This window comes from Mauremys reevesii, linkage group 2 (genome assembly GCF_016161935.1).
Source record: "Mauremys reevesii isolate NIE-2019 linkage group 2, ASM1616193v1, whole genome shotgun sequence".
NCBI lineage: Eukaryota > Metazoa > Chordata > Testudines > Geoemydidae > Mauremys > Mauremys reevesii.
The window spans coordinates 181476953-181502265 of record NC_052624.1 but is presented as its reverse complement, the minus strand read 5'-3'; the positions used below and the strand labels follow the sequence as shown (position 1 = coordinate 181502265).

At 41.5% G+C, this 25313-nt stretch overlaps 1 protein-coding gene across 7 annotated transcripts in view; it reads right to left on the bottom strand.

Annotated features, from left to right (window-relative positions):
• Positions 1 to 25313, bottom strand: part of CDKAL1 (CDK5 regulatory subunit associated protein 1 like 1) — a 653139-nt gene that overhangs the window by 405466 nt on the left and 222360 nt on the right. For all 7 annotated transcript variants that reach the window (XM_039521853.1, XM_039521854.1, XM_039521852.1 and 4 more), the window contains exon 7: positions 18765 to 18813. In XM_039521853.1, coding sequence (XP_039377787.1) covers positions 18765 to 18813 — 49 coding nt within the window. The remainder of the gene's footprint in view (positions 1 to 18764; positions 18814 to 25313) is intronic.

Sequence of the window (25313 nt, the reverse complement as noted above, 5' to 3'; positions counted from 1 at the left end):
CTTCCTATGATATGGCTACAGTAACTCTCAGTCAAGCAGCTGCATTTGGCATGCCATTCCTTTCTGATTCTTAATATAAGTAAAATTTTTCAATCAAAAACTTTTTAATGAAGAAGTGAGCAAGATTAGCATGATAATGTAATAATTAAAAAGGCAAAAGATTTACACGAGCTGAAGAGAAACCCTATAACAGATATCAAAAGTTCAACGATGCCTGGGAAAGGAATACTATTTTTGTACTAGCACATGACAGAAATTTCATTACATCCTGCTGTGAATTCAGTAATATGCTGCCTTTGCTAATAACATTTGCTAAATTATTCATCTCCACTATCCCATACAAATAGCAATATCTCTGTCTAATGATACAACTAGTTATTTTCCAATCCAATGGTTCATTAAGGAGTCACCAACCTAACAAAATGCATTTTATATATTTTTAATAATAATGGAAGTATAGCAGTGTGACATAAATAGAAATTAAACTGTGAGCAGCGTACCCCCTTTCTCTATTTCTTATAAATACTGTATCTCTGCAAAAATCTGAACTGAAGGAAAAAGTAAGTTAGTGTGAACAACGGATAGAAAGTTTACTGCTACAGTGGTTTATTTGGAATGGGTTATTTTTTTCCCAAGCAGAAATAAAAAATAAATGGTCTTCCCAAATCATAAATACGAATTAAGAGTAAAGGCACTAAATAGTGTAGATCAGTGGTTCTCAAAGCCGGTCCTCACCTTGTTCAGGGAAACCCCTTGTGGGCCAGGCCTGTTTGTTTACCTGCCGCGTCCGCAGGTTCGGCCGATCGCGGCTCCCACCGGCCGCGCTTCACCACTGCAGGCCAATGGGGCCTGTGGGAAAGGTGGCCAGCACATCTAAAACTGTTGTAAAACTAGACAAATATCTAAATGAGTTGATGTACTCCATGGAAGACCTCTGCATATCCTCAGGGGTATGTGTACCCCTGGTTGAGAACCACTGGGTTAGAAGACCTGACTCTCCTTTGCCTTCATGACACAGGCAAAGAGTCCACATGACATCACTCCCACCTAACCACTCTATTATGTGCTGGACACTCTGCTCCATCCTCCCTCACTCTCCTAATATTGTCAGAGATTCCACTAGTACAGATAGAGAAAGCAATTATCCACATCACATCTGACACGTGTTATTGATTCCAAACATCCTACACCCATTTGTAAGATGGACCCAAAATCTTTTTATACCTAATATGAACAGGAAAGGTTGGTCCAGGCACTCTCAAAAAACAGCATTTTGATGTTTCATATATGCAAGACAGAAGACAACTTCTTTCATGTGACAACTTTCAGAAGTCCCCCATCAATAAGAAGAGGATAAGCAAAGGTAAGGGGAGCAATGTTATGACTGATACCATAATTTAGTATTTACAGAATGCCTGTACTTTTGTAGAGGGAGTCCTCGGACTTACGACACAATTCATTCCTCAGAATTGCGTTGTAAATCAAAACGTTGTAAGCTGAAACTGCTTTTTCTCATAGGAATAAATGGTATGAAGGCGGGACTGGTTCCTGAACCAAGTCATGACACACTATTTTCATCACAATAACCCAGATTTTGTACTAAATGAATTATAGATGACTAACGTTGCAACATCAATGTATTTATGTACACTGTATTTTGTAAACAGCATTCACATAAACATATAAATTCACATATGCTGCTCAGAATACCTGCTACACAGGCTCAGAAAGCCAGAGAGAATGGCACAAATGCTGAACCTCGGCCAAGCTTTCTGACTGGCTGAGCCCGGGGCTGGGAACCAATCAAAAACAAGCAGCAACCCTACCCGGCAACAGGCTACCCCGCTGCCTTGAAGGCAATGAGAACTGACCCTTCCAGCTCCATACCAGTATAATGCAACGAGGACGTGACTTCAAGTGAACTTTATGCAAATCGAGCGTCGTAAGGACAAAACAAGCATTGTAGGGGCAAAACGGGTAGTAAATTGAAAAGCGTCGTAAGTAGCGTCTGACGTAAGTCGGGCATCGTAAGTCAGAGGACTCCCTGTATTTTGAACTACAACACACAAGTCCTGGCACATTGAAACTTTTGTTTTTCAACATCAGCTACAAATTTGTGACCACCAAACCTCCCTCCACCAATAAATACAACAAACACAGTTTTGTTTTAAACAATAGCTTAAGAGTTTGTTTACTACTTTGTTTCTATTAAGAAACAAATAGGATTTTATAAAACTGAATCCCTATATCTCTTTACATAATGTAGATCTTTCCTCCCGCTGTGTTTTTGTTTGTTTGTTTTCATTACAAACCTTAACAATAAATATTTTATCTCCCGAAAAGGAAAGATAAGCAACATTCCCCTAAATTAACTGACTGATATCAGTTCCAAACTAATGTTGGGCACGATGTAGAAAATAGTAGCACAAAATCACATTTATGAACACCTTACACAGCATCAGATTATCAAAGGGAAAAATCTGTGATCAGGTTCCCTTCCAAGGCCTTTCCTCTGAGTAAGTTTGTCTACCTTTCTGACTCTACAGCACAGAAGCCATGGGTAATTTTGTGAATGTTTTCCTAAACCAAAACACAAGCATTTTCATATGCTTCTGCACAAAACATTTAGAATAAAATATGAGTTAATAAACCATAGTACAATAAGCAATGGTCTTCCATGTTGGCTATCAAACAAAAAATCCCCGAAAGTTTGTTCACAGCTCACAGCATTGAATCAGATGACTAGAGTCACACAAGGGTCATGTTTTTAAAACTACCCTGTGACATTTGGATATAGGTTTGTTCTGTGATCCGTATGAGTCCAGAACCTATTTATAGCTGTAGTAATCTCTTATACAATAATGATGGCAAGACAGATATATTTCTATTTGCACTATAAGCAGAGCAAAAAAACCTGTACTTTATGCAACATTTGAAAGAAGTTTAACTAAAGATTTGGCTAAAGCTTCAGAGCAGCCAGACAATTACTGAATAATCAAAAGAATAAATGGACACAAATCTGACATCAGGAATCATAACATTCAAAAACCAGTGGAGAATACTTCAATCTCTCTGGTCACTCAATAACAGACCTCAAATGGCAATTCTTCAACAACAACAAAATTCTAAAAGAGACTTCAGTGTAAAGCTGCAGAACTGGAATTAATTTCCAAACTAGATACCATCAGATTAGGCATGAATAAAGACTGGGAGTGGTTGGGTCATTACAAAACCTAAACTTAATTTCCTCAATACTAATTTCTCTCTACTGTTACTCACACCTCGTCAAGTGTCTGTAATGGGCCACTCTCTTACCACTTCAAAAGAGATTTTTCCTCTCTTGGTATCCTGCTGTTAATTGATTTATCTCTTTAGACTGAACTTGGCAAAGCACCCCCATCCTTTCATGTATTTATACCTGCTCCTGTATTTTTTACTTCATACATCTGATGAAGTTGGTTCTAGCCCACGAAAGCTTATGACCAAATAAATTTGTTCGCCTCTAAGGTGCCACAAGAACTCCTCGTTTTTTTTGCTCAAAAATCAATGCAAATTATGATGCTATTATAATACTAAGCAGATCCAGTCAAGAGTTCCGCAGGGCAGAACACTCAGACCAAGTGTTATTGGGATCATGTTAGAAACAATTTAAAATCAATCAAGGTTCACTAAAGTGCAGAGATGACGGTTTCAGTCATGACTCACATTTACACACAAATCAGCCAACACAACTCATTCGACTTGGAACAGTCACAAAGAGCCCAATGTTAGAACAAACAAAACAGGAAACAAATCTCTTTTCTGTTCACCTAAACCACAGTTACTCAATCTTTTCAGGTTGGTAACACCTTATTCAAGGTTAACATTTCCACATTATTTTATTTATTATATTATATTATATTATACTACAATAAAAAAAAGTGTCAAGAAAAATGGCAAGCCCATATAATTTAATTGTGAGTGTTGATTACAAAAGATTGACAGACAATACTTGAGCTTGAAGGGGAAGGATATGCTGGGAGTGACATTTTCTTTCCTTTAGATTGTAATAAATTTTTCAAAGCCTCATGGCATATCATGATCCTTCTGGGGGTTGGGACTCACCGGCTGAGAAACAATAACCTAAGCCTTTAAGTCACAGGAATTATATTCAAAGGGTTCAAGCTGTACTGACTAATTTTTGCCAGTTTGAGATGTTAGGATGATTTTGTGTGGAAGAACTTGACCTGAAGGATCATGTACATCTAAATTCAGCGAGTGAATTTCAGTGCTACCAGATAAAATAGATATTAACAATCCTACTGAGTTTCAAAAAAGCCCCAAAGTAGCTCCATTCTTTCAGTAATTTGAGCAACCAATGAGAATCTGCAGGAAATAAAAACTCATTGGAAGATGGAACAGCTAATCCACCATTAGTTCATTCCCTAAATCCCCACACACTATTTGTTAGAACTCTGACCCAGATTTTCCCACTCAAAGAGTAGTTCTGGTTGGGCACAATAATATTTTCAGGATATTACCTATAAAATAGACCAAAGTTCAGCTACCTGCAACGTGACTAGCTTTGAAAAGTCTTCAAAGATGCAGGAAGCCCAAAATCTTGAAAATACTAGTTCATATTGTTTTCATTTTGCTCTATTACTAGCTCTTTCTTGTGCTACTTCCACCACCTATTCTTAAAGTATAATCACCATTTCATCAAGGATCTACAACCTATCCTGAAGGACGATCCATCACTCTCACAGATCTTGAGAGACAGGCCAGTCTTTGCTTACAGACAGCCCCTCAACCTGAAGCGAATAGTCACCAGCAACCACACACCACACAACAAAAACACTAACCCAGGAACCGATCCTTGCAACAAAGCCCATTGCCAACTCTGTCCACATATCTATTCAGGAGATACCATCATAGGACCTAATCACATCAGCCAGGCCATCAGGGGCTCGTTCACCTGCACATCTACCAATGTGATATATGCCACCATGTGCCAGCAATGCCCCTTTGTCATATACATTGGCCAAACCGGACAGTTTCTACGTAAAAGAATAAATGGACACAAATCAGACGTCAAGAATTATAACATTCAAAAACCAGTTGGAGAACACTGCAATCTCCCTGGCCACTCGATTACAGACCTAAAATTCGCAATATTATAACAAAAAAACTTCAAAAACCGACTTCAACGAGAGACTGCTGAATTGGAATTCATTTGCAAATTGGACACCATCAAACTAGGCCTGAATAAAGACTGGGAGTGGATGGGCCATTACACAAAGTAAAACTATTTCCCCATGCTTATCTCCTCCCCCCGCCCCACCCCAGCAAGTTCGTTACATCTCCTTGTCAATTGCTGGAAATGGGCCATTTTCATTACCACTACAAACAGTTCTTTTTCTCTCCTGCTGATAATAGCTCATCTTAACTTATCACTCCTTATAGTGTGTATGGTAACGCCCATTGTTTCAGTGTGTGTGTGTGTGTGTGTGTGTGTGTGTGTGTGTGTGTGTGTGTGTGTGTGTGTGTGTGTGTGTGTGTGTGTGTGTGTGTGTGTGTGTGTGTGTGTGTCTTCCTACTGTATTTTCCACTACATGAATCTGATGAAGTGGGGCTGTAGCCCACGAAAGCTTATGCTCAAATAAATATGTTAGTCTCTAAGGTGTCACAAGTATGGAAGGTGAGAGCGTTCAGCTGTTGTAACCTCTGCAGGTTGTGCCATGTTTGTCTTTCTTCCACAGGACAGAAGTGACTTTGTCTGTACAAAGTGCAAGCTGGGCTCCATATGGGAAGAGAAGGTTCGAGGTCTGGAGCAACACGTATCGACCCTGCGTTGCATAAGAGAAAATGAAGATTTCCTGGACAGACGTCAGGATATGCTTCTACGGGCACAATGTCCTGAAGAATCGGAGCAGGCTGTGCAGAGGGGAGAGAGGGACGGTGAAGAAATTTGGCAGCATGTGACCTCCAAAAGAAGAAAGAGGAGCGTCCATGTACCAGCAATGGAGATACAGATAAGCAACCGTTTTCATGTTCTTTCCACAGGTACTAATGCAGAGAGTGGACTAGATGGTATATCTGAGAGAAGGGAGTAGAAGGAGACTCCACCGATTGGAAGGCACAAGATGCACTGTCCTAGGGATGGGGGTTCCACAACCACCGCTCCCAAGAGAAGGAGGAGGGTGGTGGTGGTTGGGGACTCCCTCCTCAGGGGGACCGAGTCATCTATCTGCCGCCCCGACCGAGAAAACTGAGAGGTCTGCTGCTTGCCAGGAGCTAGGATTCACGATGTGACGGAGAGACTGCTGAGACTCATCAAGCCCTCAGATTGCTACCCCTTCCTGCTTCGCCATGTGGGCACCAATGATACTGCCAAGAATGACCTTGAGCGGATCACTGCAGACTACGTGGCTCTGGGAAGAAGGATAAAGGAGTTTGAGGTGCAAGTGGTGTTCTTGTCCATCCTCCCTGTGCAGGAAAAAGGCCTGGGTAGGGATCGTCGAATTTTGGAAGTCAACGAATGGCTACGCAGGTGGTGTTGGAAAGAAGGCTTTGGATTCTTCGACCATGGGATGGTGTTCCAAGAAGGAGGAGTGCTAGACAGAGACGGGCTCCACCTAATGAAGAGAGGGAAGAGCATCTTCGCAAGCAGGCTGGCTAACCTAGTGAGGAGGGCTTTAAACTAGGTTCACCGGGGGAAGGAGACCAAAGCCCTGAGGTAAGTGGGGAAATGAGATACCGGGAGGAAGCACGAGCAGGAGAGTGCAAGAGGGGAGGACTCCTGTCTCAGACCGAGAAAGCAAGACAATCAGCGAGTTATCTTAAGTGCCTATACACAAATGCAAGAAGCATGGGATACAAGCAGGGAGAACTGGAAGTCCTGGCACAGTCAAGGAATTATGATGTGATTGGAATAACAGAGACTTGGTGGGATAACTCACATGACTGGAGTATTGTCATGGATGGATATAAACTGTTCAGGAAGGACAGGCAGGGCAGAAAAGGTGGGGGAGTTGCATTGTATGTAAGAGAGCAGTATGACTGCTCAGAGCTCCAGTTTGAAACTGCAGAAAAACCTGAGAGTCTCTGGATTAAGTTTAGAAATGTGAGCAACAAGGGTGATGTCGCGGTGGGAGTCTGCTATAGACCACCAGACCAGGGGGATGAGGTGGACGAGGCTTTCTTCCGGCAACTAGCAGAAGTTACTAGATCGCAGACCCTGGTTCTCATGGGAGACTTTAATCACCCTGATATCTGCTGGGAGAACAATACAGCAGTGCACAGACAATCCAGGAAGTTTTTGGAAAGTGTAGGAGACAATTTCCTGGTGCAAGTGCTGGAGGAACCAACTAGGGGCAGAGCTCTTCTTGACCTGCTGCTCACAAACAGTCAGAGTTAGTAGGGGAAGCAAAAGTGGATGGGAACCTGGGAGGCAGTGACCATGAGATGATCGAGTTCAGGATCCTGAAACAAGGAAGAAAGGAGAGCAGCAGAATTCAGACCCTGGACTTCAGAAAAGCAGACTTCGACTCCCTCAGGGAGCTGATGGGCAGGATCCCCTGGGAAAATAACATGAGGGGGAAAGGAGTCCAGGAGAGCTGGCTGTATTTTAAAGAATCCTTGTTGAGGTTGCAGGAAAAAACCATCCCGATGTGTAGGAAGAATAGTAAATATGGTAGGTGTCCAGCTTGGCTTAACAGTGAAATCCTTGCTGATCTTATACGCAAAAAAGAAGCTTACAAGAAGTGGAAGACTGGACAAATGACCAGGGAGGAGTATCAAAATATTGCTCAGGCATACAGGAGTGAAATCAGGAAGGCCAAATCACACTTGGAGTTGCAGCTAACAAGAGATGTTAAGAGTAACAAGAAGGGTTTCTTCAGGTATGTTAGCAACAAGAAGAAAGTCAAGGAAAGTGTGGGCCCCTTACTGAATGAGGGAGGCAACCTAGTGACCGAGGATGTAGAAAAAGCTAATGTACTCAATGATTTTTTTGCCTCTGTCTTCGCAAACAAGGTCAGTTCCCAGACTGCTGCACTGGGCAGCACAGTATAGGGAGAAGGTGACCAGCCCTCTGTGGAGAAAGAAGTGGTTCGGGACTATTTAGAAAAACTCGACGAGCACAAGTCCATGGGGCCGGATGCGCTGCATCTGAGGCTGCTAAAGGAGTTGACGGATATGATTGCAGAGCCATTGGCCATTATCTTTGAAAACTCATGGCGAACGGGGGAGGTCCTGGATGACTAGAAAAAGGCTACTGTAGTGCCCATCTTTAAAAAAGGGAAGGAGGAGGATCTGGGGAACTACAGACCAGTCAGCCTCACCTCAGTCCCTGGAAAAATCATGGAGCAGGTCCTCAAGGAATCAATTCTGAAGCACTTAGAGGAGAGGAAAGTGATCAGGAACAGTCAGCATGGATTCACCAAGGGCAAGTCATGCCCGACTAACCTAATTACCTTCTATGAGGAGATAACTGGGTCTGTGGATGAGGGGAAAGCAGTGGATGTGTTATTCCTTGACTTCAGCAAAGCTTTTGATACGGTCTCCCACAGTATTCTTGCCGGCAAGTTAAAGGAGTATGGGCTGGATGATTGGACTACAAGGTAGATAGAAAGCTGACTAGATCGTCAGGCTCAACGGGTAGTGATCAACGGCTCCACGTCTAGTTGGCAGTCGGTTTCAAGTGGAGTGCCCCAAGGGTCGGTCCTGGGGCCGGTTTTGTTCAATATCTTCATTAATGATCTGGAGGATGGCTTGGACTGCACTCTCAGCAAGTTTGTAGATGACTCTAAACTTGGAGGAGTGGTAGATACGCTGGAGGGTAGGGATAGGATACAGAGGGACCTAGACAAATTAGAGGACGGGGCCAAAAGAAACCTGATGAGGTTCAACAAGGACAAATGCATTATCCTGCACTTAGGACGGAAGAATCCCATTCACTGTTACAGACTAGGGACCGAATGGCTAGGAAGCAGTTCTGCAGAAAAGGACCTAGGGATTACAGTGGACGAGAAGCTGGATATGAGTCAACAGTGTGCCCTTGTTGCCAAGAAGGCTAACAGCATTTTGGGCTGTATAAGTAGGGGCATTGCCAGCAGATCGAGGGATGTGATCATTCTCCTCTATTCAACATTGGTGAGGCCTCATCTGGAGTACTGTGTCCAGTTTTGGACCCCACACTACAAGAAGGATGTGGAAAAATTGGAAAGAGTCCAGCGGAGGGCAACAAAAATGATTAGTGGGCTGGAGCACATGACTTATGAGGAGAGGCTGAGGGAACTGGGATTGTTTAGTCTGCAGAAGAGAAGAATGAGGGGGGATTTGATACTGCTTTCAACTACCTGAAAGGGGGTTCCAAAGAGGATAGATCTAGACTGTTCTCAGTGGTACCTGATGACAGAACAAGGAGTAATGGTTTCAAGTTGCAGTGGGGGAGGTTTAGGTTGGATAATAGGAAAAACTTTTTCACTCAGAGAGTGGTAAAGCACTGGAATGGGTTACCTAGGGAGGTGGTGGAATCTCCTTCCTTAGAGGTTTTTAAGGCAGGCTTGTCTAAGCCCTGGCTGGGATGATTTAGTTGGGGAATTGGTCCTGCTTTGAGCAGGGGGTTGGACTAGATGACCTCCTGAGGTCCCTTCCAACCCTGAGATTCTATGATTCTATGATCATTCTGTGAAATAAATGAGAGGCAAAAGGTGATGGTGAAAGATGGAATAGAGAGAGGTTGCCTCATTTTTTATCTCAATAGGTTCCAGCAGAAAAGCTCTATTCATGCATTTCAGTACATTTCTGCTCATTCAAACAAAGTGAGAGAGGAAAGAGATACCAAAAGATGAAGATTTTGGTGAACATTTTCACAACACCTAATCTGGGACTGAGAGGCAGGGATTTCCCAATGAAAATCTATTTTACATTTGAAAATTTTAAATTGTAAACAATATGACATGATCCTGCCCTCTTCTTCATATTTGTTTCTATTTTTATTAAGTTTACCCATGGAATAATTCCTGGATCAATTGTTCTTGAAGCAGCACCTACTGCTAGTGATTGACAAGAGTTGCTATTTTTGGCAGAATGGATTTTTCTCCATCTCTTCCCCCTCTCTCCCCACCCCTTTTGGTTTCCATTTTTCTTTCCTATGTTGTATCTCGTCTCCTATGTTTTTTTCTGATGTGGTCTCTCTCTTCACCCATTGTCTGCTTCACTACTCTATTTTTCCAATCTCCTCAAGGTTTGTGCTGTAAGCAAAGTTCTTCCCTTCATACTGCTCACTGCCCTTGCCTCCTTTTCTCTGTCCTTCTTCCTTTCTGCTCTGTGCCTCTCTAATTCCCCTCAATTTGTTCCTCTCTACAATTGTTCTGCCTTTTCCCCCTTAGCGGGGTGGTCCCCCGCTCCTGCCCGGAAGGGCTTAAAGCAGCCCTGGCAGAGGGCTGGGGCAGGGGAAAAGCTGGGCTGATTGGCAGAGCAGCTGCTGTTGGGCCACGCCCCAATCAGGCCACAGCTGGCCTGTATAAAAAGGCTGTGAGCCAGAAGCCCAGTAAGTCTCCCTCTGCTTGTAGAGGGAGAAGGACCTGGCTGCAGGGACCTAAGCACGACACCCTTGATTGGGAGCAGGGTTGGGGAAGGGCTGGGGAGCTGGGAGCTCTGGCCTGGAAAGCCCCAGACTGCAGGCCTGACTATAGGCCGAATAGGTGCAGGGTTGCAATGGGGCAGCCCATGAGTAGGCAGGGGCAGCAGGTCCGAACCCCTCTGCCTGTGATGAGTGGCTTATACTGCAGTCTGCCTCAGTGAACAGAGGCTAGATGGAGACTGGGCAGTAGCCAAGACTGAGGCGAAGTGGGGATAGTGGGTGGGGGTTGCCCTGAGAGGGGGAGACCCAGAACCTTAGAGTGTGGGGGTACTGCCAGGGGAGCAGCAACCCAGAGAAAACGGGCACCGGAGTCTGAGAGGGACACGGAGGCCAAGCTGTGGCGCATCGACGGCCTGCAGAGGGTGCGCTGGGCTGGAAATTGAGATAATTCCCTGAGAGACCAGCAGGAGGCGCCGCCGGGTAAGTCTGCACACTCTTACACCCCCTTACTTCATCTCCTCTCATCATCATTTCTCTTTTCTCTCTAGGGGGCTAGCAGAGTTCTCACCCTCTCTCTCTTCCTCTAACAGCTTCTATCCCTCCTCAAGCTGAACTTCAGTCACAAATTGGCAATTTTCCAGACAGTACATCAAATATTACATTTAGCTAAGCCTGACTCCTACAGTTTTTATTCTTTATTTTGGCTCTTATTCTTTCAGCATTTTTCTTAATTTGAGGCTGCTTGTCCTCAACAATTATGAAGATGTAGAAAGGTGAGAACATTTTAGTCTTGAAACATTATCATAACGGTGAAATCAGACAACGCATGCAATTATTATTTAACCTAATGGCAAAAGACACACACTTATTATTTAGACAATCTTATAAGTAAGGATATTATATTTTAGCACATACAACATACACCTCACTTATATGCTCACCTTTAGGTGAACTACTAAAATACTATCAGTGATTCATAATTAGTTAACATATGAGGTCAATTAAACAGTTGGCAAACATTGGTTAATATTTAAACTAGGAATGGATGGGCTACTTCACCAGACAGGTCAATATGACTGAAAGCTATAGAGGTTATGTGAAGTATGAAAGGTTCAAGCCTGAAGTAATTTCCTTTGCTTGTTTTCAACAATCCAGTCCAGTGACCCATTATAACACTCTATTTTGTGAAAACGTCAGACAGACACAATGTGATTCAATCTGCACTTATAGTCTCTCCATGTCCCAAGAGTGGAATAAATTGTGTACGAATACTACAGTTCTAGCTCCTACAGAAAAAAAATATCCCCTACAGAACAATTTAACTTCAAGAGGAAATTTAAAAGTAAGCTGATGTCTAAGAAAAAATATACCCCAACCTCTAACATCTACAATGGCTTTAAGGGTCTGAATTAGTGAAAGGTGGAAATTAAAAATTTAAAAATATGGTAAGAGTTAGCAGTTACGGCCCCTCCTTCAAGTCTACAATGAGAGTAAGGCTTATTCCTTTGCCCACCATTGTATATACTTTTTAAAACAACGTTACACACACACACACATATACCCTATTACAAAAAATAGGGTTTTACAATCATAGAGAAAATGTTGACTTGTAAATGTGACCAGCATAGATACAGCTATCCTGTGGCTCCCATCAGTGTGGAAGGCCTACTTTATTGGTCCACCAGCTGAAAATGATGACCCCAAATTAGTTTCAAATGCCTCCACAGGGTGAACACCTGCAAACATAGGCATTTTGTTCATGAAAGCATTAACATAATATGATCATATTCTCTCCTAGATCACTGACACAGTAATTCCACCCTTTTCCCTATTCAGTATGTCATCTTCACAGATCACCTTGGAATACAGAGCTGTGACAGATTAAATGTCTGGGAAAGAAGTTGGAGTGTCAATGATGTAAAAAGTACTCCAAGTCCAACTCCTGTGGCATAGAGAGTGTTCAAAGTCTTATGATCTGATATGGCTGTGGTGGAGACAAAGTTTTCTTTCCTTCATTATTGAATCTGCATACTCTTGGAACCATTTCTGGTGCCTGGCAATCTGATGCATCTTGGTAATATCTTGCTGGAAACAAGTCACTGAGAAATTTTCTATTACTTACGGGATAAGAATAAACTTAAGTGACTGGTCTCTTCCACGGGGAGAGGCTTTTGCTTAAGTACAAATATCATTTGATACAAGCTTTGACTATAAAAATTACAATTCTGCAATACAAAAAACAGAAGTTGCCAAAACTTAAGTGTATTCTGCTGCACAGTATCCACACAGGATAAGTGGTCTCCAAGAAGCTGCAGATATAGCCATATGGTACTAATGGAATGCTTTGAAAATGGTCCTTTACATGGTATAGTTTCCAGAATTTACCAGAGACAACAGAATAATACTATGAGAGGTAAGAAATTTCACAGTCAGTTGAAAGAGATTATAGAAGGAATTAAGGCACTTTTAAGAGTTATGATAAAAGCTGTGGTGATGTAAGAGTTGAAGGCAACTCTATCTCTTGAACGCAATTCAGTCAACATAGCTTCCTCAATAGGCGGTTGATATGACGAAAAATATGAATCTTCTTGTCTTGTATCTCGGAGACTTGAGAGGACTGAAGGTAAGCCAAAAAGTAAAGCTACATCATAAAAACGTTTGGAGTCTATTTCTAAAATACAGAAAGCTGAAGTGGCCATTAGGAACACGTAAATATATTATTTTCAAGTCTAAGAAGCAAAGACCATCTTTGGGGGTCTATTTCTCAAATCAGTAGGATAAGTCTTCCCTCTGAGGCCTTGTCTATACTACACAGTTTTGTCAGCAAAAGGCAGTTTTTGTCGACAAACCAGTGGAGATGTACACATTACAATGCTACTTTTGGTGGCAAAACTCTCCTGTTTTGCTGACAAAAAAAGCCCAGCTTGACGAGAGGCATAGAGCTTTTTGCGGCAAAGTTAGAGTGACAAAGAATCAGTGTAGACACTACATTCATTATGTCACCGTAACTGGCCTCCAGGAGATATCCCACAATGCCCACTGTGACTGCTCTGCTCACTTTTTTGAACTCTTCTGTCCTGCATCCTGTTATACAGGCATGCACTCCTCCCCTTTAAACACCAGGAAGTTCTGAAACTGCTCAGTGTGGAGAGCTGCCTGGACTACAGGGGAGGGTTGGATTATTGGTCTGTGGAGAGAGGAGGCTCTGGAGAACTCGCAGGGAATCACAGAATCAAAACATTAACTTGGAATTCTGCTTTCCCCGGCACTAGCAATGCAGCAGCTGGCAGGCAAGTGAGCTGCTGCTGGGGGAGGGAGCACAGCAGAGCCAGGGAGGGAGGTGGGGGCTGATGTTGGGGGGTGTCCCCCTTCCCCTGCCTCAGGATTGGTTGCTTCCGGCTGCTGTCTGAACTTAACGAGACAGCATGCTGACACACTCATTCTCCCCCAACACACACACACACACACCCTGTCTCTCACACACTCTCTTTGCCCCCCAAACTTCAGTTGAAAAGCAGCTGGCAATCTAGTAGAATGCCCATCGAATGATGGGATTGAGAAACCTGTATCATGTGACATGAGGCACTGCAAACCCTTCCCAAAGCACCGTGTGGCCAACTGCACAATGGGATAGTTACCCACAGTGCACTGCTCTCTGTGTCAATGCAAGAGTTGCTAACGTGGATGTGTTCTGCCAACACAAGGAGTATAGCATACAACAAGGGTTTAAATAAAGCGGTGGCTGTATGTCAGCAAAACTTGCATTGACAAAACTCTTTAGCGTAGACAAGGCCTAAACCTGGACTTTCCGACTATGATTTAAACAGAGAGAAACAAGACTGAAAATAAAAGCCTCCAGTCTAGTAGTAAGAATTTGGACTAATTTCCACAGAAATTATCCTCTTTTGGGGGTACAGTGATTGTTCTTAATTCATGTAGGTTTTGAAGTCACTAATAGGGCTTTTTTTTTTTTTTTTTTAGTTTAATTGAAGAGGAAATGATTGTGCTGGTGATCAGGGAAGACTGCTGAAATTGTATCAGGTTTATTTTTTCATATCACCTTCAGGATCCATGTATTTTGTACTATTTCAGCTCAAGAAGTCAAAGAAAAATCTCAGAAATAACCCCATCAGAGTGGAACCTGAGCAAGCATGGACTCACTCTATGAAGAGTACTACTCTGGAAACTGGTGCTGGGACAATCTCTCTGTGAACTGTAAGAAAAATATTTTCAGACTGCATAAGAATGCTGATGTTTATATCTGACATGCTGTCTTGTAGAGCCCAGCTGCTGGTTCTGTAAGTCTATTCAATTTCGATATCCAGAGTAAACATTATTCAAGTTTGTGGAGAAAAAAAATCTTCAGATAGAAGCAGGAGCATCCTCATTCACTTCTGAAGGTAGTAACAGCTCAAATGGGGTTGCTGCAGCTATAGCTATATAGCTGTCTCCAATGCCTCTCAAGTCATCAATATTAATAGCTTCTATGGATGATGGGATGGGACCTACCTAGCAATGAGTTCTCTGTATTGTGAATGAACCTACAGAGATTTGCCATAAATAAATCAATAAATCAGTTATTTACTTATTATCTGTTCATCCAGGTAAATATACATTTATTTTTATGAAACATTTAGCCGCCACTCCATGAATTTTCAACAAGAGAGTACAACATCCATGAAATCTTTTCATTTTCCTTTTTAAAATAGCCCAACTAAATTACATTACAATAACCAAGGCCGTGACATTAATTTACTAGCAGAAATTGGACCTCCCAGTTTTGTTGCATTTTTGTTCCACCCCTATACTTTCCTCTAAGGCTGAGGCACCAAAAGTTGTAATAGATGGCACAACAGCCTTACAAAGACATTTGAGTTACATTTCACTTGAATTTGCTTGTATTATTTATAACTTATTAGGTATTTTAATTTTTACATATTACAAATCTAAGTTACTCTTCAACAATTATGCTTTTATTTGCTGTATTTCACTTAGCTTGGAAATGAAAATGCCCTAGTCAATTTCACTCTCTTTATATAAGTATCTAATCAGATTCACATATTCATTCTCAGATATTGGCAGAATGCTCCAATATTTGGGTTTCAAATATGCAGAGGAATATTATTCCTTTAAAATAATTTCCCTTTGAAATGCTTTTTCTAATTACATGGAAACACTTCTACTGGTGTTAGACTTTTGCAAAAAACAGCTTTTTACATCATCTATATTTGGCATCTAAATGTACTTGACAATGTCCCTTAGTTTCTGTTAGATTTATGTTAAGCATTTTACTTTACAGTTTGTATTCTCCAATAAATCTTTGATAAACTCTGAGCCCCACTCCCTTCTGAAAAAAAAAACAACCCAGAAGGGACTGGCATCAGCTATTGAATTCAACAGCCCAATTAATCCTTTCTATCCAATTTGTAATTAGGATAAGCAGCAAGGGAACTGAGTCCCAAGGTTATGCACAGTCTCTCTAAACTCTGTTTCCATAATTCTCATTTTTTAAAGTTTAATTTTATATACGGCCATTTTTACAAGAAGCTTCAAAACTGCTATTTTAATGAACAACAACACTTCACAAATGCAATATCAACAGTGAATTACAATTTTTAAATAAATTAGAATCAAATCATTTTTGCCATTGCCAAAAATTTCCTAGCTTGCTTTCAAGCCAGACTTAAGTGATAATCTTATTCTGTCTCCCTAAAAAACAAAACTAAAAACAAAAAACACACACAGAAAATCAGAGATTTGAAGCTATGTACACTTTACAAAAATCATGGTGCTTCTTATCTTTTTAAGGGTTTTATCTACACCAGCAGATGGATCATCTCATTAAGATGCAAGACACTAATTCTGGATGACACAGCAGCTAAACTTCCTAACAGGTTACCAAGAGCAGCATGATGCTCCTGAGGCAATGACTGACTCATTTAATGCCAGCAAGTACCAAAAGATCACCACAGAGAACTATGATGTTTCTATTTTCAGTATGTTATGAGAACGATAACAGGAACAAAAAAAAATCCATAAAAAGCTTATTCTGTCACTCTGCCCCATCATACTGGGCCCAATTCTGCCACCCCTACTCCCAGTGGATAGTACATTATTCCATGGGTAGGTGCACTGATTTGAATAGTACTTTACTATCCACGTCATTTTACTGACTTCAGTGGCACTACTCGCAGACTAAGGTACAAGTCAAGGTAAATGAGGCAGGCAGAATTTTTTTTTTTTTGAGGGAATCTGCTTTGCAGTCTTACGTTATGACAAATGTCAAAGTAATAGCAAACTATTTTTGTGTTTTGGTTGGGAGTACCTAAGGGGGCGGTTTTCATTTTAAAAGTAAGATGAAAGCAGTACAAGTGTTATATTATTCAGCCACTCAAATTATACTTCGCAGAGCCTTTAAACCACACTACATAATCTCTTAATAGAAGCACCTTCTTTACTTAGTTTGGTTTATGCATTTTCATGCTCTGCTCCAAAAACTTATCGTACTCAAGAACAAAAGTTAGAGACAACATCTCATGGAACAGCTGCTTGTTTACATTAAAAGCACAGCCACTTAGGCTGAGCCATGTAGTTTGAATGCTTCATGGAACAGTAATTTTACAACCTGATTGGTAATGGAGACAATGTCATGTAGACCAGAAAGAACCAGACAAATTGATTTATTAAATAATGAATGTTCACTAGTCAGACTGAAGAAACAATGCACTCTTTACAATACTTCACTGCAAAATATTTTGTGTATATACATGAACTCAGCAAGAGTGAACAACCAACATAGTTACACAAGAACCACTAAACCAGTAGACTGTTTAGCTGCCCTGTTGAAGAAAGCTTGTAGAAATGAGATGAAGTATCTAAATAAACAAACCGTGAGAGTTCTGTCGCAACCCTATGCTCAAACATGGCGTCTGTATGGCCAATTGTTGGTCAAAAGGTCACATTGGTGTCGTGTGCAACACCGTGGTGCCGTGTGCTACCCTAAGGTGCAGTGTGCAACATTATAGTGCTGTGTGCCTATTCTCGAATGTTCTGTCTAGTCAATTGTAGGTCACATTGGTACCGTGTGCTACAATACCAGAGTGTCATGCGCATAAATTTAGTGTGCCGGGTGCAGTACCTGTTGACGTAGAGGGCACCAGCTCAGAACCTGGTTGGTGTAGGAGCTGGGGACCAATCAGATGCTGACTCGAGTAAGGGTCTTCGAATAAAACTATGTCCCGTGCCAAAAACGGCAGGAGTATCCGCGTGTTAGCTGAAAGGCCTGATCACCCTTTCAGCCAGGGTCTCCTCCGGATTTTGCCGGCTCGTGTTGTGTTGTTTTTGGATTACCCCCCCCCCCCCGAATTTGTCATGCATTTGGTGTCTGTACTGCTGGTCAGCTGCGCCTGGAGTGTGGTATGTGCATTTTAATTTCTGTAAATATTCTGTTGGTTTAGCTTCTTTCCCTTCTCCCTTTCCTTATTTGATGCAAGGTTGTGTACATAGTATATGAGAGCCATATTGCTGTATTAATTGCCATTGTAGTTAGTTGGTGTATTTCAGTTTGTGTCCATATTTCGGATTTTAGTGAGCGGTTAATCACAGATTGTTTAGTTTCTTGTTTTTGGATGTAAATAGACTGTTTCAAGTTGTGTATATTGCTGCTCTAGTGATATTTTTTGATTGGTGACTTGTTTTTCTCTTGATTCGAGTTGTGTGTGTATTCCTGTTCTGATAATATTGTTGGCTGGTAAAATCGCTCCTCCCCACACCAAGTTGCAATTTACCCTTGTTAATAAACGGCCACGTGGTTTGAAATTTCAATGTGTCACATCTTGATTTTCTTCTCTCACTCAAATATTTCACTCGAACCTGCATTGGTCTCGGTCAAGTTCAAAAGATATGATAATGAGTTTAGAGCAGCTATCCTATTTAGATAGGTAAAAAGGATTTTTAAAATGTGTCCAAAGAATCTTCCACCTTTAAATCTAGTAACCCACAAACCTTGTCATATTTTATCTTTGCAACCATTACTTTTGTGATGCATACATTGCATAGTGCATCATTACATTAACAGAAAATCCTTCATTTACTTATCTGATCAAAACAGAATGGTGTGGAACGTGTCACAGTGTGTCTACTAAATAAAGCTCACAGCAGTCAGCAGAATGGCAGTTATTTCAATTGTAAGGCTTACCTTTAATAGTTTCCTCCACAACTTCTACTACACGGTCTATTTGCTGAACCTGAAAAAAGGACCAGAAGATCAATAAACTAAGCTGTTTTGATGGATTTGAAAAATTCTTGTTTCACATGTATTTCATTCAGTAGTGTGGAAGAAACTAAAATCATTTTTGGTTATATTTCCATTTAGGATAGTGTTGTGTAGTATTATTTTGTCTTGGGCAGAGAACAGATGATTCTATTCACCTATACTGAAACACTTGGTTTCTATTTCCTAGCAGAACAAATAATTTCTCTTTAATAGGATAAAAAAGGATCCATGAGCTTCTTTTACACAGTCTTTAAGATCTGCAGAAATGTTACACAGGGTACCTTGTCAGCGCTAGTAAGCTAAGCTAGGTCAGGCCTGGATAAAAAGTTCAAGAAATTCCAAAACTTAAGATCATACTCTAAGCTGAAAACATTCTATAGAATACCCTGATTACATATTTCAAATTAGGGTTTCATAACTACACCTCTCAAAAGTCCAAAATAGATTTTAATCTTTTTTTAATTAATTGTTTAATACTGATCAAGAATTGGAAATTTTAGCTCACGAGTTAAAGGTTTTAGCAAATCGTGATAATTTTAAAACAGTGGGCATTAAAAAAATGAGAAGTCTGGTTGTATTCCTAACCTAAAATAATTGTGATCACTGCCCTTCTCTTATTGTGCAATGGGGAAATTCACTTATGAAATTCTTAAACCCTTTTAAAATCAATATATTGAGCTCAAAGAAAAAAACCACAAGTACACTGCACTTTCATTTTCTTGGGATATGGTCAAGAAATATATTTCTTGAAAGTGTATGTCCAAAGGATTTATGCAAGTTACTGGAACTTCAATACTACAGTGATGACAAGTGAGATACCAGGAGGGCAAGACTCAAGGTGCGTATTGCACTATGTGGCTCCAATATAAAGTACCTCTAACTGAAATTAAAGGGAATTACTTGGCTGGAGTCCCATGCATTTAGGAAGAAAGGGTGTTGACTTCCAATTTTAAACTCTGTGGAACAAAACATTTTACCTGACCTAGAAAAATATATCTACACTGGAATATTCTTTATGTTGTCACAGGAAAGAAAAGAATTTGTTAATACACAGATAAAATGATCATATGTAATTACAGCACAACTCATTCTACTATATAAAACTTTTTCATCATTACTATTTTAATTAATCACACATCACTTTATTTCCTCTACTCAATTGCATGTATAATGACAATCTCTGCACCAAAAAATCAATCAATCATGTGTGATTGAGTGGTTTACCTCTCCAAGGACACCAGAAGTCCCCATCAGGAGATATCTTCCTATTAAGAGACACAGTTCTTCTTGATATAAGATTTCTCTCCCAGTAATATCCCCTGCAGCATTTTTAAAAGGGGCCTGACTCTTTTACACAATGTACAGATAAAAAGAAAAACTTTACCCTCCTGTAATTTAATCCTCAGCCTTACTTCAAAATTTTAATGCAAAAGATTTTTACTTACCTGTATTGTAACTGTGCTCTTCGTGATGTTGGTGCAGATATGTATTCCACTGGGTGTGCACATGCCCAGAGCACAAAGCCAGAGAATTCTGCCTAGCAGCACCGACAGAGCAGCACTCACTCCCTGTGCCTCAAAGCCCTGCATGGGGACATAACACCGCTTTTCAGACCACTTAGCTGGGAAGCCGTAATGAAATGGATATTCCAGAGGAATTTAGCAGGCTCCAAAAGGGCTTCATTTATCTAGAAAATTACTCTCCCTGAGGCTGAGGATTGGCGGATATCCAGCAACATGTGTGTGTTCTCTTGCATGTACTCGGCCTGGATCCCAAAAGTCTGATACAGATACCTGAGAGGGTCTTGGTATGACAGAATCATCAGGCACTGGTGAAGAAGAGTCCGGTATTTCAAGGTCATCCAAAAAGAAAGGAGGACCAATGGAGGTTGATGGGGAGGTGAAGGGGAGAGATTCAGGTACCTGCACAAGAGGGTCGACTGGACTGGCTCAGGAAGAATAACCTCCGACTGCAAGTGTAGTAGAGGGAGCAGTAATCAGTCATCTTCCCCAGGCTGAATCAAGAGCGGGAACTCCCAGACTGAGTCACACTCCAAAGAGGCCACTGGGAATAGTGGTAGGGTATTGGTGGCCAGTAGGTAGTAGGCCAGGGACTGCTATCTCTACTGCTAGAATGGTGCTGATGCCAGTATCGATGGAGATCCAAGGATCGAGAACAGTGCTTTGACGGTGAAAAGGAAGAGAAAGAAGTCTCCAAACAAGATCTTGAGGAGCCCTCAGAGTCATCCAGTGGGAATGGAGGAGCCACCCCCGAGGAAGCCAACAAATGGTCAGTCTCATCTGGAACCCAAAATGAAGTCATCACTGGTGCTGAGGATCAAGGAGCAGTTGATACTGTTGGTTCCTGAAGAGACATTGCCCTATAGCCAGCACTTGAGCAAACAAGGGTGCTGAAACCGAGGTCAGCATTGAATTCAATGAAGGGGTCTGTAATACATACATCGGTGTCAAAGACAGTGTCTGTGCCAATGAGCCTCTCAGTACTGCAAAGGACGATGACTGCAACCTTGCAGTCTGAGCCCCAGATGGTGCAGAATACAGTGCAGATGAGCAAGACAGCTCTGCAACCCTAACAGACTGTGCCAGTGGTGCAGCAGAAGGGGACAATGTAGAAGGCGCTGCAACTGATAGCCTCTAAACTACAGGAGAATCAGGAGCATAAAGGAAGAGCAGGTCTGACACTGCTGGATATACCAACAGTGTGGAGGCAATCAGTGCCAATGCTGCCATCGTTACAGGACTCAATGGACACCGCATGGTGGGATCCGCAGTCAACATTACAGAGTCCAGCTGCTCTGAGCACGATACCGGGAAGCAGTTAGACGAGCCAGCTCCCATCATGCATACCAGAGGCCTCAAAGTGCCAGTCAGCACTCTTCTGAAGTGACGAACAGGAGTCCCTCTGAGTCCTGGAATGGTCCCTATTGGTCTTATGGGACCTCTTCCTCAGAGGATCCAAAGCAGGAGAATAATCAATCTTTCTTCCAGGGGAAAGCCCTGAATCTTGAGCCAGGTGTCACATTTCATGTTGGCTCTGAAGAAAAGTTGGATAATCTGCAGTCCCCGGTGCCTGCTCTAAGAGATGCTGTTTCAGCTGCTAGTTTATCATCAACTGTGTCCTCTTCTTAAACAACCTGCATATAAAGCGCCTTTAATGTACCCAACAAACATCAGGTGTGGGGGTCACTATTGGGGATAGCTACCCCCCAAGACAAAGTTTAAACCCTGGTGAGGGCATCATCTAGGGCAACTATCTATCCGAACTACTGTAACTAAACCTAAGGTTACTACTTTAAGTACACTAACAATGAACCAGGTAGAATAAATTCCCAGAGAAATTGAGAAAAAACTGTGTAAAGAAAATCACCACACAGAATGCTCCAATTCTAGCTGCAGGCAGTGAGAAGGAACTGTGAGGGTTTGGGGCAGCACTGCCCTTGAACATCCAGGGGTAGTGCAAAAGCCAGAAGGCACAAGAGCCAGCCCTATAGGTACTGCTGGGCAAAGTTATCTTTTTAAAGATAGATATTATGTTTGCCCTTTTCCAGTCCTCTGGGACATCATCCATCCTCCATAAATTCTCAAAGATAATTGCTAGCAGTTCCGAGATTGCTTCAGGTAGTTCCTTATGTGCCCTAGGATGAACTTCATCCAGTCCCGCTGACTTGAATATATCTAACTTATCTAAATATTCTTTAACCTGTTCTTTCCCTATTTTGGCTTGGATTCCTTCTCCCTTATTGGTAATATTAATTATGTTGAGTATTTGGTTGCCATTAACCTTTCTAGGGAAGACTGAAGCAAAAGAGGGGCATTAAACACCTCAGCCTTCTTGATGTCATCCATTATTAGTTCTCTTTTCCGTTAAGTAAAGGACCTACACTTTCCTTCATCTTTTTCTGCTCCAATGTATTTAAAGAAACTCTTTTTTATTGCCTTTAATGTCCCTTGCTAGGTGAACATGATTGGAAATTTCTATGAAATATTTTGATGTACCATTAAATACAATGTTAACAAGAAATTCCTCTATCATATTGCTGGTTTTGTGTGGTCTACTAATTATAGGACAAAAAGAAATGTTCATTAGAAGTGACACTTTTGAGAGTGTTGCTTTCTGTTTACACACCAAATTTTCAGACTGAACACTTCAGTGTTTGAAATACAGTCACCTTGCAGCCTGGCTGTACAGACTCAAGCATATCTACCTGAATAAGCAGTAACAGATATTTAAGCCAGAGATCAATCAATTGAGCAGCACTCATTAAGACAGCTCTCTGCAGGAAACCACTCTTCTCCACAGCACTGAAAAGCAAATCTGCACCTGTATGCTGGGCTTATAGCTCTCCAACCAGATTTGCCATTTAAAATCATTCCACATAAAATTCAACCCAATTTGCATCAATCACAGGGTTTGGGTTTTTTTTTTTCTGAAACATCCATATCTCCTATGGGTGGGTAGGCTTCCACAGAGGCAGTAATGTGAGCATTAAGAGGTGAACAGTAGTGACTGTTGAAGTTTTTAATGACACCCATGCCCATTGGCTGCATGACTGAGGTTGCATATGGAGGCAAGAATTTTAACATCATATATGATAGCTTTACGTGAGCTGAATGATCTGTGCAATTGTCAATTAAAAGGTATATGGGTTGGTCTTGTAGCCACAGCTCTCTATTCCAGTTCTTAAACTACTCTTCAAACAACAAACTAGTCATTCAAGCCCTGGCTGAGTTTTTGTAGACCACAGAAAGTTCAGAGCGGTCCTTAGGGAAACAACAAGGGCACTTGCTCTTTCTGATCACCCTGAGAGGCTGTTTCTCCATGCCATCCATGTTTGCACAATTTCCAATTAATGGCAATTCCCCCTCTGCCCTTCCTGTAAACCCTTCTTTCAGCATGCCAAAGCCTCTGTCAGGAAAGCACCAGTCTCATCAGCAATGTCATGTGGCTGGTACTGCTCGAGAATGCTGGGGAGGGTGTCTGCCCACCATTCAGTGACTGCTGAAAAGGTCAGCACCTATCTTTCTTGCCATGCTCTTTGCGCTGAATCATGTTGTGCCCAGCTTTCCACTTACTAAGCCTGCCACTTGCAGCGTTAGTGTCCTTCCTAGGCTCTACCACTAGGTGACTCGCTTTCTTTTTCAGCATTGGCCGGAAGAGTCGAGCACCGTGGCTAAGCGTATGCTGAAACCAGAGCCACGGGGTTTGACCAATATCTACTTCCTTTCTCTCACATTGGCGCTCACAGCCTCAGTCTGTGCTGTTCCTGTGCTCCTATAAAATGTTATGGCTGTTGTTCTGAATGCACAAAACAACACACTTTGAGAAAACAAACCTCTTGGCTACTCTCACTTGCTTAGCAGTGGGCTCATGTAGGGCCTCCAGCACCTGAACTTTATCAGCAAAGGACAGTTTCATGTGTCTGGAAGCCATGGCACACAGTGGAAGCGCTCAGCTATGCATGCTCAGAGGCAGGAAACAGAATACAGATAGGACCTTCTCTATAAATAAAGTTGTTCTTAAGCGGCACACCTGTTGCTAATAATCCAAATCCCATTAACACTGATATTAATGGGATGGGATTGGTTTCTGATTACTATGTTGCCAATAACCACAAGCTGCTATTATCAGGATTGCTATTAAGTGGAATCTACTGTGTAAACTGTATGACTTTAAATGTTCTCAGAAAAATATAACCCAATGTATCACACTGGTTTAGACTATCACACCAGTATGAAGAATTTAAACTCTCAGTACAAAGGGCATTGTTACAAGGCAGTTAAAAATGCAATGCTACTATATGTGTGAATACACAATACAACATCCAAAAGAAATTACTTTAAAGTCTAGTTCTGTATATTCAAGGCACTGATTAAAAGAAGCCCTCAATTGCCATAGTCTTACTGGTAGTTACAAAAATACTGCACTTCCTCATTCAACCTTCGTCATACCCAGACCAACATTTTCCAAGGGAACTCTACTCTGACACACTGTCTCTCTACAAAGTTATCCCAAGAGACTTATAATTGTTAGCAAGAAACCACATTCTCAGACAACATTGCTTAAAATATAGTACAGCTTACGTAACTGATGACAAATCAAATTTCTATTACTCAACACATGGATGAGACCAACAAAAACACCTGGTGGTAAAGCAAAGTTTTCACAACTGCTTCCTTATAACATTTACATTTTCATAGCTGAACCAGCATGAAGTTGCCAACAAAACACTTCCAATTTCTCAGTCTCATTACAATTGCCTTTTTAAAAGAATATTTTACTATAATAGGATGCTGAGTCTCTCTTTTTAAAAACATTAGTATGTCAAAATGTATTGTTCCTTAGTCTGCATTGACATTACTGCACTTTTAATCCTCTATTTGAGGAATTTAACACTAAATAATATTGTATACTAGTTGGAGGGAAAACCCACACTTTTCTGTGTGACCCAAT